Consider the following 14,086-nt stretch of genomic DNA (forward strand, 5'->3'; position numbering starts at 1 on the left):
TATTAAGAATGGGAAGCAAGAGATAATAGAGAGAAATGTTATACTTATTTCTAATTGTACATACCATTTATGTTGAACCATGATACCTAGGAACAAACTGCTCGCAAATCTGGAATAAATTGCTATACGGTTGATAACTCTCTAATTCCGTGTTCTATTTTCTTATTTTATCAATTCTATACGGTTGAGATGTGGATTCCTCTGTTTAATTCAGTTTGTATGGAGAGCTAAATTTTGTATGGGAGGCGAGAGAGTTTTATGTAGTTTAAGTATGTTGACGGAGTGATTTTAGTTTATTAAAGAATTGTTAATGATTTAGCCACTTTACCTACATAGTTGTTCTCTTATTTGGAAGAAGGAGGGAGCAATGAAATTCTCTTTAATACTCTAGTTTCATTGCAAAGATAGTTGAAGGTAATAGAAGAGAATTCTTGTCTGGGAGCTTTGTTAATAAAAATTACAAAAACGATTATATAAGTAATCACTGTGTGGGCTTAGGATTATGGAGCTAAAATCCACCACAAAACTCAACAACTTATCTGTTTAATCTTTTTTAGTCGAACTTTTCTCATTATTATTGATTTTCTCATTCCTCTCTATTTTTCGATAGCAATGACACTCTGCATAATTTTGTCTAATTAATTTAAAATCATCAACACTCGTTTGAATGATACCCAAAAACAAAAACTCACTTAATTTCTAGCAACAAAAATCATAAAATTGAACCTTATAGTGTTTTACATCATTTGTTTGTACCTGCCTTCTTCCTCCTCTATCAGTCTAATCCTGGAACAATAAGATTCTTAACACTAATACTCTTCTCCATCCTAAACTTTTCTAAAATTTCTTTGGTATACTTTCGACTATATAAATGTCTTCAGGAGATTGTAAAAACTCTTCCGTTCATATTTGCTCAAATCAGTCATATTCACAAAAACACTACACAATGGACTTCATGTGGTGTTCCTCTTATTGTGGATGCAAGTTCTCATGCTTGGAAATCTTTACCTTATATCACTTTTTTGCTTTCCTTTGCTGCTTTCATGTTATATAATTTATTTCTTGCTTTTTCTAAGAGTACGACATTTCAAACTCGTTGTCGTGGAGATGCAACTAGTTGTCAAACTCTCCCTACCCGAAAAGTTATATGCTATTTAAGCCGTTGTTATTTTTTACTTGTATGTCATATAACACCATTTCAATCTCTCTCAACCTTGTTTTCAAACTCTCGTTCGAAATCTTTCTGCCTCGCTTTCTAAAACCTTCTTCTCAAATTCGGGTCAGAGGCTTGAGTATATGTTGTCTGGTCGTAGGCAACGTGATCTGAAGTTGACTTGACTCACTCAGTGCAGAGAGTAAGTGTCGCACAATCGCCAAATCCGTTGTCAAGAAAAGGGCCATTGTGACACAAACCATAGGAAAGACTTGTAAACAGGTACAAGTCCCGAAAATCTAAACACCATACTAAACTATGGAATCATATTCCAATCGCTCAGTTTCAATACATAGAGAGTCTTGTTCACGTGGTATTCCCCTTACTGTAGATGTAAGTTCTTGCAAAACATAGGAAAGCAGCCAACCCAATAGCACTAAGCCCAGCAAGCAACCAGTAGAAGTAATCAAGATGAGCTTTGTTCAGATTATTATTGAACCAGCTTTCTTTGCCATCCCCACTGCTTAGTTTTTCAATGGCAGAGATGAGAAAGCTGCTTAAAAAGTTGCCAACGCCAAAAATACTCAGGTACAGCGACAAACCGATGCTTCTTAATCCGCTCGGAGCCTGGTCATAGAAAAACTCCTGCAACCCAACCATGGTGAAGACATCGGCAACTCCAAACAGTACATACTGAGGAACCAGCCACCATATACTCAAAGGAACAGTCGCCTTTGGCAGATCAACCAAACCATATTCTTGAGCTGTTTCGAGCCTTTTTATCTCGACTAATGCAGCAATGACCATGGAAAGAGCAGATAATAGCATCCCAAATCCAATTCTCTGTAGCATTGTAATTCCAGAAGGTTTCCCAGTGAAATTTCTTGCAATCGGAATGAGTATGCGATCATATATCGGGAGGGAAACGACAATGGACAGACCGATAACGGATTGAAGTGAAGCAGCGGGTACTTCGAATCCAGGAACAATTGATCTGTTCATCGTGACTCCTTGTTTAGTAAAGAAAGTTGATGACTGGGAGAATACAACAGCATATGCTAAGCATGTAACCCAGATGGGAACAAGCCTAAGTACTGCTTTTGCTTCCTCAACTTCACTGATGGTACATGTATGACCGCCTTCCTTCGAACTATTGGGTACAATCAATGCTTTGTTGAGGAACCTACCAAAGTATAGAATCCAGAAAGAAAAGGGTTACAATAATGCATATAAACTGGCATGTAAATCAATTACGATCCCACGTCAGTTGGGGAGGAGAACGAACATTCTTTACAAGGATGTGGAAACCTCTCAAAAGCTTGAGGGGAAGCCCAAAAGGGAAAGCCCAAAGAGGACAATATCTGCTGGTGGTGGGCTTGGACCGTTACAGATGATATTAGAGCCAGACACCGGGCGATGTGCCAGCGAGGAGGCTGAGCTCCGAAGGGGGTGGACACGAGATGGTGTGCCAGCAAGGATGCTGGGCCTCGAAGGGGGTGGATTGGGGGTCCCACAATGATTGAAGAAGGGAACGAGTGCCAGCGAGGATGCTGGGTCAAGAAGGGGGTGGATTGTGAGATCCCACATCGGTTGGGGTGGAGAACAATGCATTCTTCATAAGGGTGTGGAAACCTCAACCTAGAAGACGCGTTTTAAAACTTTGAAGGGAAGCCCGGAATGAAAAGCCCGAAAAGGACACTATCTGCTAGTGGTGGACTTGGGCTTGGGCTTGGGCTTGGGCTTGGCTTGGGCTGTTACACATAATATATCCACAATTTAGACGAGAACAGAAATAATCTTGTACATTTTACCCTTCTTTTAGTCCCCTTATTTACCTGAACTGTTGAGAGCTATGGTGTGGTAAAAGGCCACGGGTTTCCTCTTCATGAGCTATTTCAGAAGAATTTACTCGCCAATTTCTTACTGCTGTGATAAACACTCGTCCAATTCTTACAAATGGGTTTTCCTCATCTCCTCTGTTAATGAACCTGTACGTCCTAGTTCCAAGCAAGAAGACTACGAGTGCCAAAACCATTGAAATACAAGGAATTCCAAACCCAAGACTCCAGCTGAGGTTATCTTGCACATAGTTTAAGATATTAACAGTTGCAAAAGTGGCCAAAGAGATACAGAAATACCACCAATTGAAGAAAGAGCTTTTAGCTTTGCTCTCTTCTGGATGTTGTCCATCAAATTGGTCAGCTCCAAAAGCTTGGACGCAAGGCTTGTGTCCACCTTGAGCAAATGCCACAACATATAAGGAGGAGAAAAATAGAATTACTTGGAAAAGGCCGGGGGAACATGGTAGGGATTTTTCGGTCTGTTGACAGCCAGAAATACTGGGAGAATGAAGCGTTGCAGACACAGTCAACAATCCAAGTCCCTGAATTCCAGAATCAACAAAATAAAAAATGAACAAAACGAAAAAGGTTAAACACGGTAACCTTGTTGAGATTGTAGTCCCACGTTGGCTAATTAAGGGAATGATCATGGGTTTATAAGTAAAAAATACATCTTTATTGGCGTGAGGCCTTTTGGAGAAACCAAAAACAAAGTCATGAGAGCTTATTCTCAAAGTGAACAATATCATACCATTGTGGAGATTCGTGATTCCTAACATGGTATCAGAGTCATGCCCTTAACTTAGCTATGTCAACAAAATCCTCAAATATCGAGCAAAAAAGTTGGGACCCTCGAAAGTGAAGTCAAAAGTGACTCACGTGCGAACAAAGGGTGTAATTTGTTTGAGGGCTCCAGAGAAAGGAGTCGAGCCTCAATTAAGGGGAGGCTATTCAAGGGCTCCATAGGCCTCAGGAGAGGCTCTATGGTGTACTTTGTTCGAGGGGAGGATTGTTGAGGATTGTTGGGAGGGAGTCCCATGTTGGCTAATTAAGGAAATGATCATGGGTTTATAAGTAAGGAATATATCTTTATTGGTATGAGGCCTTTTGGGGAAACAAATGCAAAGTCATGAGAGCTTATGCTCAAAGTGAACAATATCATCCCATTGTAGAGATTTGTGGTTTCTAACATGGTATCAAAGTCATGCCCTTAACTTAGTCATGTCAATAGAATCCTCAAATGTCGAACAAAGAAGTTGGAACCCTCGAAAGTGTAGTCAAAAGTGACTCAAGTGTCGAACAAAGAGTGTACTTTGTTCAAGGGCTCCAGAGAAAGGAGTTGAGCCTCAATTAAGAGGAGGCTATTCGAGAGCTCCATAGGCCTCAGAAAAGGCTCTATGGTGTACTTTGTTCGAGGGGAGGATTGTTGAGAATTGTTGGGAGGGAGTCCCACGTTGGCTAATTAAGGGAATGATGTATATAAGTAAGGAATACATTTTCATTGGTATGAGGCCTTCTGGGGAAACCAAAAGCAAAACCATGAGAGCTTATGCTCAAAGTGGACAATATCGTACAATTGTGAAGATTCGTGGTTCCTAACATGGTATCAGAGTCATGCCCTTAACTTAGCCATGTCAATAGAATCCTCAAATGTCGAAGTTGGGACCCTCGAAAGTGTAGTTAAAAGTGACTCAAGTGTTGAACAAATGGTATACTTTGTTCGAGGGCTCTAGAGAAGGGAGTCGAGCCTCAATTCAGGGGAGGCTATTCGAAGGCTCCATAGGCCTCAAGAGAGGATCTATGGTGTACTTTGTCCGAAGGAAGGATTGTTAAGGATTGTTGGGAGGGAGCCCTACATTAGCAAATTAAGGGAGTGATAAGTAACGAATAATCTTATGAGGCCTTTCGGAGAAACCAAAAGCAAAGCTCAATCATTGTGAAATTCATGATTCCTAGCAAACCTTATGCCTGATCTTGGAGCACATGAATTTAGAGTTTGTTTCGGCAACAAAATATTACGTGAAAGATCAATCGCTTTACAGGAACAAAACAATCCAAACTACCAGAGCCCTAGCCAATAACTTGCATAGCCTTCTAAACTTGATAGGAAAAAGAAAAGGCAGTAAAAGAAGAGAATAAAGCAGAGGAGGAACCAGGATGTAAAGGACAGAGGAAAGAGCGATGGTACGGTATCGTCCGATGAAGGAATCAGCCAGAAAGGCGCCGAGTAGAGGCAGCAAGGAGGCGACACCCGACCAGACATTGACATTCTCCGCCGCTGTGGCCGTCGACTGGCCAAGCTGGTCGGTCAAGAAGTTAATTAAGTTGGAGGAAACTCCGTAGTAGGCGAATCTCTCGGCAACCTCCACTCCTAACCAGAATTAGAGAGGATACAGAAATTGGATCGGGAAAGAGAAGAAAAAGAAGAGGCGAATGATGATTTACCTATGATGAGCGCGGCGGATCTCCAGCCGCCGGAACCGGATCTCCGGACTGGGCGGCCATTGTAATCAACCGCACCCTCCACCGTGTCTTCCAAGAGAGGAGCCTCCATTTTAGCGTTTAGTGCGGAGGGAGAGCCGCCTCAAATCCCAATCATTCACTCCGGATTCCAGTTTCCAATATAATCCAATTTTATGGGTTAAATTGTCATTTTAGGCTGAAAATACACATTTATGTAATAAATAAGGTTTTAAATATCCTCCTCCGTTCAAATGGGAAGGTTCCAATTTAATCCAAATGTTCAATCTTCATGTTCATGCATATTTATTATAATATTTACGTATAAAAAATCATATTTAAATTAAATTAATATATTACTAGTATTTACTTGATATTTAGTATTTAGTTGATATTAAGTTGACGTTAACCTGAGCATGAATTGTAGCGTTTAATGCCGGGAGGATATCCAAACAAATACACATGGTGGAGCCCTTGGATCAAATTTAGTCCAGCGAGTAGAAAAGATATAGTTGATAGCTCTAAGTAAAGACGGCCTAGATATAATGTAGTTGGGTCGACGGAATGATGTACCATAAAGGGATTCAGTTGTGCCTTAATCGCAAAGGAATCCGACCTAGATTGAGTTAGGTCCATGATGGTTTCTGTTGAGGATTAAAGTAGTCCTATATTGGCTCATTGGCTAATTAAGAGGACGATCATGAGTTTATAATAAGGAACACTATCTTCATTGGTATAGGTCTTTTGGTGAAACCAAAAGTAAAGCAGAGTGCTTGTACTTAAAGTGGACAATATCATACCATTGTGAGATTCGTGGTTCTTAGTAGTTTCCATGACAACCAAGAAACTAAAAAAGCAATCGAATTTTCAAGAAATGAAGAATTTAAAGGGGAAGAGGGGGCTGCCCTCGGCCCGATCATCCTATTCGCTCTAAGAGACAGGCATGGTTTTGTCACTATAGGCTCGAGAAACAAAGAGAAGATGATGCAGACTGGATCTTTTCCTAATCGACTCGGATTGGGAAGACCTTCCACAGGACACTATTCAAAAAGTGGGGACCACATTCGCTTACGATCATGACCTCGTTCTTCTTTTCTATTTCGAACAACTTCCCTCCACGGTACCAAAGAGCTAGTTGAAGCTTTGGACGGAGTGGGACTTGCTTCTTAGGGCAGATATCTCCTCCCTTTAATCGTACTTTTTGAATCTAATATTACTTCAGAGTCAGGCACAAGACTTAAGGAAGGTAAACAGGAGTTAACGGCAGGCGCAATAGAAAGTTGGAGGCAGGCGAGCGATAGGCTTAGATCAGATGCAAGCAAGCTCAGTCTCAATATGCGCATTAGAGAAGGGGGGAGTGTGAGGTGGGTTGGCCCTTCCGTCAAGAGGCAGGATAAGTAGAATGTTGAACGAAAGTCTCATATCGGATAATTTAGGGAATGACCATGAGTTTATAATCAAATAATACTATTTCCATTGGTACGAGGCCTTTTGGGGAAACCCAAAGGAAAGTCATGAAAGCTTATGCTCAAACTAGACAATATCGTACCATTATAGAGAGTCGTGTTCATCTAGTAGAGTATCAGAGTCATGCTCTAAACTTAGTCATGTCAATAGAATCCTCAAACGGCGAACAAACGACTCCAAAAGAAAAAGGAGTCAAAGCTCCTAGAAGGCATACTAAAAAAATGACTACGACTCTAAAAGAAAAGGAGTCGAGCCTCGATTAAGGAGAGACGTACTTTGTTTGAGGAGAGGTCTTGGATAAAGTGTATAATATCATATTATTGTAGAGAGTCGTGTTCATGTAAGAAAACAATTCTAAATTACTAGAGCTGTAGCCAATAACTTGCATAATTTAGTAAAAAAGGTAAAGTAAAGTAAAAGAAGAAGAGAGAATAAAGTAGTGGAGGAACCAGAGTGTAGAGAGCAGAGGAGCGATAGTGCGGTACCGTCCGAGGAAGGAATCGGCCAAAAAAAGCTCTGAGTAGAGGTAGCATCATGGCGACTCCGGACCAGACATTAACATTCTGCGCTACTGCGGCCGTGGACAGGCGGAGCTCCTCCGTTAAGAAGTTAATCAGGTTGGAGGCGATTCCGTAATAGGCGAATCTCTCGGCAACCTCCACTCCTAATCAGAACGGGAGAGGATAAAGAAATTGGATCGGAAAAGAAAAGAAAGAGAAGAGGCGAACCTATGATGAAGGAGGCGGATCTCCAGCCGCCGAATTGGGATCTGAGGACTGGGCGGCCATTGTAATCGACAGCACCCTCCACCGTCTCATCCAACAAAGGAGCCTCCATTTTGGCGTCGGAGTGTGGAGGCAGAGCCGATCGAGAAATTGGACTGATCACTCCATTTCTGAATCCGTATGAAGAAGTTGTATTACTATTTCACTGCATCATGATCCGTATGAAATTATTGTATCGGCCACGATGTTAGCGTGTGATTAATTAATGTGAGTAGCCGGATTAAACAAATTAAACGAGGTTGCTTGCTACTTTTTTTATGCCAAACCTGACCAATAACATAATACCTTCTTCACTCTCACAAACCATTTTCTCATTATTTGCTCCGTTTGTTCTAATTAGTAAGCATAAACTAATAAAATAGTTAATTGTGGTTCACCGTCAAAAAAAAATATCAATTTGCATGAATAGAGCCTAATTATATTTTTAATTGAGTTATTTAGCAAAATTTTAGAACATTTATGTTTAGCCATGATATTGTAACAAAATCTAGGAACCAATACTACTCACAAATCTAGAACAAATTGTTGACTCTGATGATGCTGAAACAATTTGGAATACAGATTTTTGGGGATAACATGGAAATTTTAATCCATATCAGCAATCCAAGTGGGTCAATGACTACCCAATTAGGAACATCTAAGTGGACAATTTATTAATTTTGTCCACCCCTAAATGGCTAAAAAATCGGATAGACAGCAGCGGTCTCAACTGCTATGAATTGATGTGAAACCAGAGAAGAAGAATAACCTTAATCCAACAACTATGACAACAGAAGAAAACGAAGACTAAGAATGATTGATTAGGGCAAAGAGGTGGATGTGAGAGTTCAAAGAAAGGGAACCAAACTTGATAACTCTCCAATTCCTTACTCTATTTTCTTATTCTATCAATTCTATATTATTGAGATGTGGGTTCGTCTATTTAATTCATTTTGTATGGAGAGCTAAATTTTATAGGGGAGGCAAGAGACTTTTATATAGTTTAAATACGTTGACAGTGTAATTTTAGTTTACTAAAGAGTTGTTAATGATTTACATGTTGTGTTCCTCTTATTGTGGATGCAAGTTTTCAGCCTGTGAGTTCCTCTTATTGTGGATGCAAGTTTTCGTGCTTGCGCATACCTGTTGTCACGATCAGACTCGTCTAGGGCGTGTCCATGGCTGCATGCCCATGTCAAGCCAAACCCTTTATGTTTCTCCATGTTGTAATTCTTTGTTTTTGTATTTCTAGGGAGTATGACGTTTCGGCGAAATCATGTCTATGTCTACCAGACCTGAATCGCCTCAAAATGTACTATAGGGGATATGACTAGTTGTCAACTTCCTCCTACCCGAATAGTTATCGCCTCAAAATGTACTTTAGGGGATATGACTAGTTGTCAACTTCTATAGGGGATATGACTATCGCCTCAAAATGTACTTTAGGGGATATAACTAGTTGTCAACTTCTCCCTACTCTCTACCCGAATAGTTATACACAGTAACCCGTTGTTGTTGCCTTTTTGCTTGCATACTATATAACACCAATTTCAATCTCTCACTCAATCTTGTTTTAAAACTCTCTTTTGAAATCTCTCTGCCCCTGTTTTCTAAAACTTTCTTCTTGAACCGGGGTCAGAGGCTCGAGCATACGTTGCATGGTCGTAGGCGACGCAAAACGAATTAGCATAACTCACTTGTTGCTGGGAAGTGAGTGTCACACAATCGCAAATGTGCTGCCGTTAAAAGTGCGATTGTGACACCCATTACATGTTGAAATCCTTACGTTATATCACTTTATCACTTTCCTTTACCGCTTTCATGTTGTGTAATTTCTTTCTTGCTTTTGCTAAGAGTATAACATTTCGACAAAATCATGTATACGCATGGTAGACATGAAATGCCGCAGAATGTACTATAGGGGATACAACTAGTCGACAAATGTACTATAGGGGATACAACTAGTCGACAAATGTACTATAGGAGATACAACTAGTCAACAAATGTACTATAGGGGATACAACTAGTCGACAAATGTACTATAGGAGATACAACTAGTCAACAAATGTACTATAGGGGATACAACTAGTCGACAAATTCTCCCTACCCGAAAAGTTATATGCTGTTTCAGCCATTGTTATCTTTTGCTTGTATGTCATATAACTCCATTTCAATCTCTCAACCTTGTTTTCAAACTCCTTTTCGAAATCTCTCTGTCTCCGCTTTCTAAAACCTTCTTCTCACATTCAGGCTAGAAGCTTAAGCATACGTTGTCCGATCGTAGGCAACGTGATCCGAAGTTGGCTTGACTCACTCAGTGCTGAGAGTAAGTGCTGCACAATCGCCAAATTCGCTGTCAAGAAAAGAGAGATTGAGACACAAACCATAGAAGGGAGATTGAGACACAAACCATAGGAAAGACTTATAAACACGTAAAAGTCCTGAAAATCTGAAGAAGACCATTCTAAACAATGGAAGCATATTCCAATCACTCAGTTTCAATACATAGCTTTTAAATTACAATGCTCCAAAATAGTCTTGTTCATGTGGTATTCTTCTTACTATAGATGTAAGTTCTTGCAAAACATAGGAAAGCAGCCAACCCAATAGCACTAAGCCCAGCAAGCAACCAGTAGAAGTAATCAAGATGAGCTTTGTTCAGATTATTATTGAACCAGCTTTCTTTGCCATCCCCACTGCTTAGTTTTTCAATGGCAGAGATGAGAAAGCTGCTTAAAAAGTTGCCAACGCCAAAAATACTCAGGTACAGCGACAGACCGATGCTTCTTAATCCGCTCGGAGCCTGGTCATAGAAAAACTCCTGCAACCCAACCATGGTGAAAGCATCGGCAACTCCAAATAGTACATATTGAGGAACCAGCCACCATATACTCAAAGGAACAGTCGCCTTTGGCAGATCAACCAAACCATATTCTTGAGCTGTTTCGAGCCTTTTTATCTCAACTAATGCAGCAATGACCATGGAAAGAGCAGATAATAGCATCCCAAATCCAATTCTCTGTAGCATTGTAATTCCAGAAGGTTTCCCAGTGAAATTTCTGGCGATCGGAATGAGTATGCGATCATATATCGGGAGGGAAACGACAATGGACAGACTGATAAAGGATTGAAGTGAAGCAGCAGGAACGTCGAATCCAGGAACTATTGATCTGTTCATCGTGACTCCTTGTTTAGTAAAGAAAGTTGATGACTGGGAGAATACAATAGCATATGCTAAGCATGTAACCCAGATGGGAACAAGCCTAAGTACTGCTTTTGCTTCCTCAACTTCACTGATGGTACATGTATGACCGCCTCCCTTCGAACTATTAGGTACAATCAATACTTTGTTGAGGAACCTACCAAAGTATAGAATCCAGAAAAGGGTTACAATAATACATATAAACTAAAATGGTTTGTTAATCCATTATGATCCCACGTCTATTGGGGAGGAGAACGAGCATTCTTTACAAGTGTGTGAAAACCTCTCCCTAAAAGAGGCCTTTTAAAACCTTGAAGGAAAGTCTGGAACGAAAAACCCAAACATGACAATATTTGCTAGCGGTGGGCTTGGATGGTTACAAATGGTATCAAACTTAGACATCGGGCGATGTGCTAGTGAGGAAGCTGAGTCCCAAAGGGGGTGGACACGAGGCAGTGTGCCAACAAGGACGCTGAGCCTCGAAGGGGGGCGGATTGGGGTGGGGAGTCCCTCATCGATTGAAGAAGGGAACGAGTGCCAACGAGGACGTTGGCCCTAAAGGGAGGTGGAGGTGAGATCCCATATCGGTTGGAGAGGAGAACAAAGCATACTTTACAAGGGTGTGAAAACCTCTCCCTAGAAAAAACATTTTAAAACCTTGAGGAAAGACCAAATAAGACAATATCTGCTAGTGGTGGGCTTGGGCCATTACAGATGGTATCAGAGCCATACACTCGGTGATGTGTCAGCAAGGAGGCTAAGCCCTGAAGGGGGTGGACACGAGGTGGTGTGCCAGCAAGGACGTTGGGCCTCGAAGAGGGGTGGATTGGGGTCTCACATCAATTGAAGAAGGGAACGAGTGCCAGCAAGGATGCTTGGTTGGAGTGGAGAACGATGCATTCTTCATAAGGGTGTGAAAACCTCTCCCAAGAAGACGCGTTTTAAAACTTTGAAGGGAAGCCCGGAATGAAAAGTCCAAAGAAGACAATATCTGCTAGCGGTGGACTTGGACTTGGGCTTAGGCTGTTACATAAGGACTAAATTTCTGACGAGAACAGAAATAATCTAGTACATTTTACCCTTCTTTTAGTCTCCATATTTACCTGAACTGTTGAGAGCTATGGTGTGGTAACAGGCCACGGGTTTCCTCTTCATGAGCTATTTCAGAAGAATTTACTCGCCAATTTCTTACTGCTGTGATAAACACTCGTCCAATTCTTACAAATGGGTTTTCCTCATCTCCTCTGTTAATGAACCTGTACGTCCTAGTTCCAAGCAAGAAGACTACGAGTGCCAAAACCATTGAAATACAAGGAATTCCAAACCCAAGACTCCAGCTGAGGTTATCTTGCACATAGTTCAAGATATTAACAGTTGCAAAAGTGGCCAAAGAGATACAGAAATACCACCAATTGAAGAAAGAGCTTTTAGCTTTGCTCTCTTCTGGATGTTGTCCATCAAATTGGTCAGCTCCGAAAGCCTGGACGCAAGGCTTGTGTCCACCTTGAGCAAATGCCACAACATATAAGGAGGAGAAAAATAGAATTACTTGGAAAAGGCCGGGGGAACATGGTAGGGATTTTTCGGTCTGTTGGCAGCCAGAAATGCTTGGAGAATGAAGCGTTGCAGACACAGTCAACAATCCAAGTCCCTGAGTTCCAGAATCAACAAAAGAAAAAACGAACAAAACGAAAAAAGTTAATCCTTGTTGGGAGGGAGTCCCACGTTAGCTAATTAAGGGAATGATCAAGGAATACATATTGATTGGTACGATTGTCGAGATTCGTGGGGAAGCCAAAAGCAAAACCATGAGAGCTTATGCTCAAAGTGGACAATATCGTACAATTGTAGAGATTCGTGATTCTAACATGATGAGTCATACCCTTAACTTAATCATGCCAATAGAATCCTCAAATGTCGAACAAAGAAGTTGGGACCCTCAAAAGTGTAGTTAAAAGTGACTCGAGTGTCGAAGAAAGTGTCGAACAAAGTATGTACTTTGTTCGAGGGCTCCAGAGGAAGGAGTCGTGCCTCAATTAAGGGGAGGCTATTCGAGGACTCCATAGCCTCAGGGGAGGCTTCATGGTGTACTTTGTTCGAGGGGAGGATTGTTGAGGATGGTTGGGAGGGAGTCTCACATTGGCTAATTAAGGAAATGATCGTTGATATGAGGCCTTTCGGAGAAACCAAAAGCAAAGCTCAATATCAAGATTTGTGATTCCTAACGAACTGCGTGGTCTTGAAGCACATGAATTTAGAGTTTGTTTGGGCTATAAAATATTACTTGAAAGATCAATGGCTTTACAGGAAGTAAACAATCCAAACTACCAGAGCCCTAGCCAGTAACTTGCATAGTCTTCTAAACTTTATAGGAAAAAGAAAAGGCAGTAAAAGAAGAGAATAAAGCAGAGGAGGAACCAGGATGTAAAGGACAGTGGAAAGAGCAATGGTACGGTATAGTCCGAGGAAGGAATCAGCCAGAAAGGCGCCAAGTAGAGGCAGCAAGGAGGCGGCACCCGACCAAGCATTGACATTCTCCGCCGCTGTGGCCGTCGACTGGCCAAGCTGGTCGGTCAAGAAGCTAATTAAGTTGGAGGAAACTCCGTAGTAGGCGAATCTCTCGGCAACCTCCACTCCTAACAAGAATTGGAGAGGATACAGAAATTGGATCGGAAAAGAGAAGAAAAAGAAGAGGCGAACGATGATTTACCTATAATGAGGGCGGCGGATCTCCAGCCGCCGGAATCGGATCTCCGGACTGGGCGGCCATTGTAATCAACCGCACCCTCCACCGTGTCTTCCAAGAGAGGAGCCTCCATCTTAGCGTTTCGTGCGGGGGGAGCCGCCTCTAATCCCAATCACTCACTCCGGATTCCACTTTCCAATTATTAGGATTCTACAACTCAGACCTGATCTTAATGGGATTAATGACTACATATATGTACAATGAGATAATGGAGAGAATATAAAAAGTATAATATAACCATATATAACTTTACATCGTTATGTAAATGATATTTATTGTATATGTCATCTACCAAATATAGCTATAAATAATCAGCAGCATGTTCCATAATCTAACAATTCTCTTCCTTGGAGACTGATCTAGTCAACCAATAATTTCATTCTCAAACGATCATATGAGCATCTTCACTGCACTATACCAATTGAGGCTTTGCACAACCTCAATATTCCAACA

General features: G+C 41.2%; 2 protein-coding genes across 4 annotated transcripts; both read right to left on the minus strand.

Annotated features, from left to right (window-relative positions):
• Positions 1 to 1,462: 1,462 nt before the first annotated feature.
• Positions 1,463 to 7,869, minus strand: LOC111797134 (protein NRT1/ PTR FAMILY 5.10). 3 transcript variants are annotated; one of them, XM_023680045.2, is made up of 4 exons: positions 7,650 to 7,869; positions 7,407 to 7,585; positions 2,989 to 3,536; positions 1,463 to 2,336 (listed from the first exon to the last, which is right to left on the minus strand). In XM_023680045.2, exons 1-4 carry the CDS (start codon positions 7,756 to 7,758, stop codon positions 1,520 to 1,522), a joined length of 1,653 nt encoding a protein of 550 aa, XP_023535813.2. In that variant the 5' UTR covers positions 7,759 to 7,869; the 3' UTR covers positions 1,463 to 1,519. The 3 variants fall into 3 exon arrangements, with proteins under 3 accessions (XP_023535813.2, XP_023535815.2, XP_023535811.2); XM_023680047.2 differs by lacking the exon at positions 7,407 to 7,585 and adding an exon at positions 5,148 to 5,365 and having other exon boundaries at positions 7,650 to 7,833; XM_023680043.2 differs by lacking the exons at positions 7,407 to 7,585; positions 7,650 to 7,869 and adding exons at positions 5,148 to 5,365; positions 5,440 to 5,653.
• A 2,228-nt stretch (positions 7,870 to 10,097) lies between these two features.
• LOC147792539 (protein NRT1/ PTR FAMILY 5.10-like) lies at positions 10,098 to 13,785 on the minus strand. The gene is made up of 4 exons (XM_087124662.1): positions 13,598 to 13,785; positions 13,306 to 13,523; positions 11,991 to 12,538; positions 10,098 to 11,044 (listed from the first exon to the last, which is right to left on the minus strand). The coding sequence occupies exons 1-4, from the start codon at positions 13,704 to 13,706 to the stop codon at positions 10,228 to 10,230; spliced, it is 1,692 nt and encodes a 563-aa protein (XP_086980788.1). The 5' UTR covers positions 13,707 to 13,785; the 3' UTR covers positions 10,098 to 10,227.
• Positions 13,786 to 14,086: the final 301 nt, after the last annotated feature.

Source organism: Cucurbita pepo, chromosome 6 (assembly GCF_057944985.1).
Source record: "Cucurbita pepo subsp. pepo isolate OVF chromosome 6, ASM5794498v1, whole genome shotgun sequence".
NCBI classification, from domain to species: domain Eukaryota; kingdom Viridiplantae; phylum Streptophyta; class Magnoliopsida; order Cucurbitales; family Cucurbitaceae; genus Cucurbita; species Cucurbita pepo.

What these genes read in the sequence shown, in the direction of transcription:
- LOC111797134 (XM_023680047.2), bottom strand. Translation starts at nt 7,758, where the DNA reads ATGGAGGCTCCTTTGTTGGATGAGACGGTGGAGGGTGCTGTCGATTAC. An exon ending in ATCCGCCTCCTTCATCATAG is followed by an intron (nt 5,366 to 7,649) that starts GTTCGCCTCTTC and finishes AATTCTGGTTAG; the next exon opens with GAGTGGAGGTTGCCGAGAGA. An exon ending in CATAGCTCTCAACAGTTCAG is followed by an intron (nt 2,337 to 2,988) that starts GTAAATAAGGGG and finishes ATACTTTGGTAG; the next exon opens with GTTCCTCAACAAAGCATTGA.
- LOC147792539 (XM_087124662.1), bottom strand. Translation starts at nt 13,706, where the DNA reads ATGGAGGCTCCTCTCTTGGAAGACACGGTGGAGGGTGCGGTTGATTAC. An exon ending in ATCCGCCGCCCTCATTATAG is followed by an intron (nt 13,524 to 13,597) that starts GTAAATCATCGT and finishes AATTCTTGTTAG; the next exon opens with GAGTGGAGGTTGCCGAGAGA. An exon ending in CCACTGTCCTTTACATCCTG is followed by an intron (nt 12,539 to 13,305) that starts GTTCCTCCTCTG and finishes TCTGGAACTCAG; the next exon opens with GGACTTGGATTGTTGACTGT.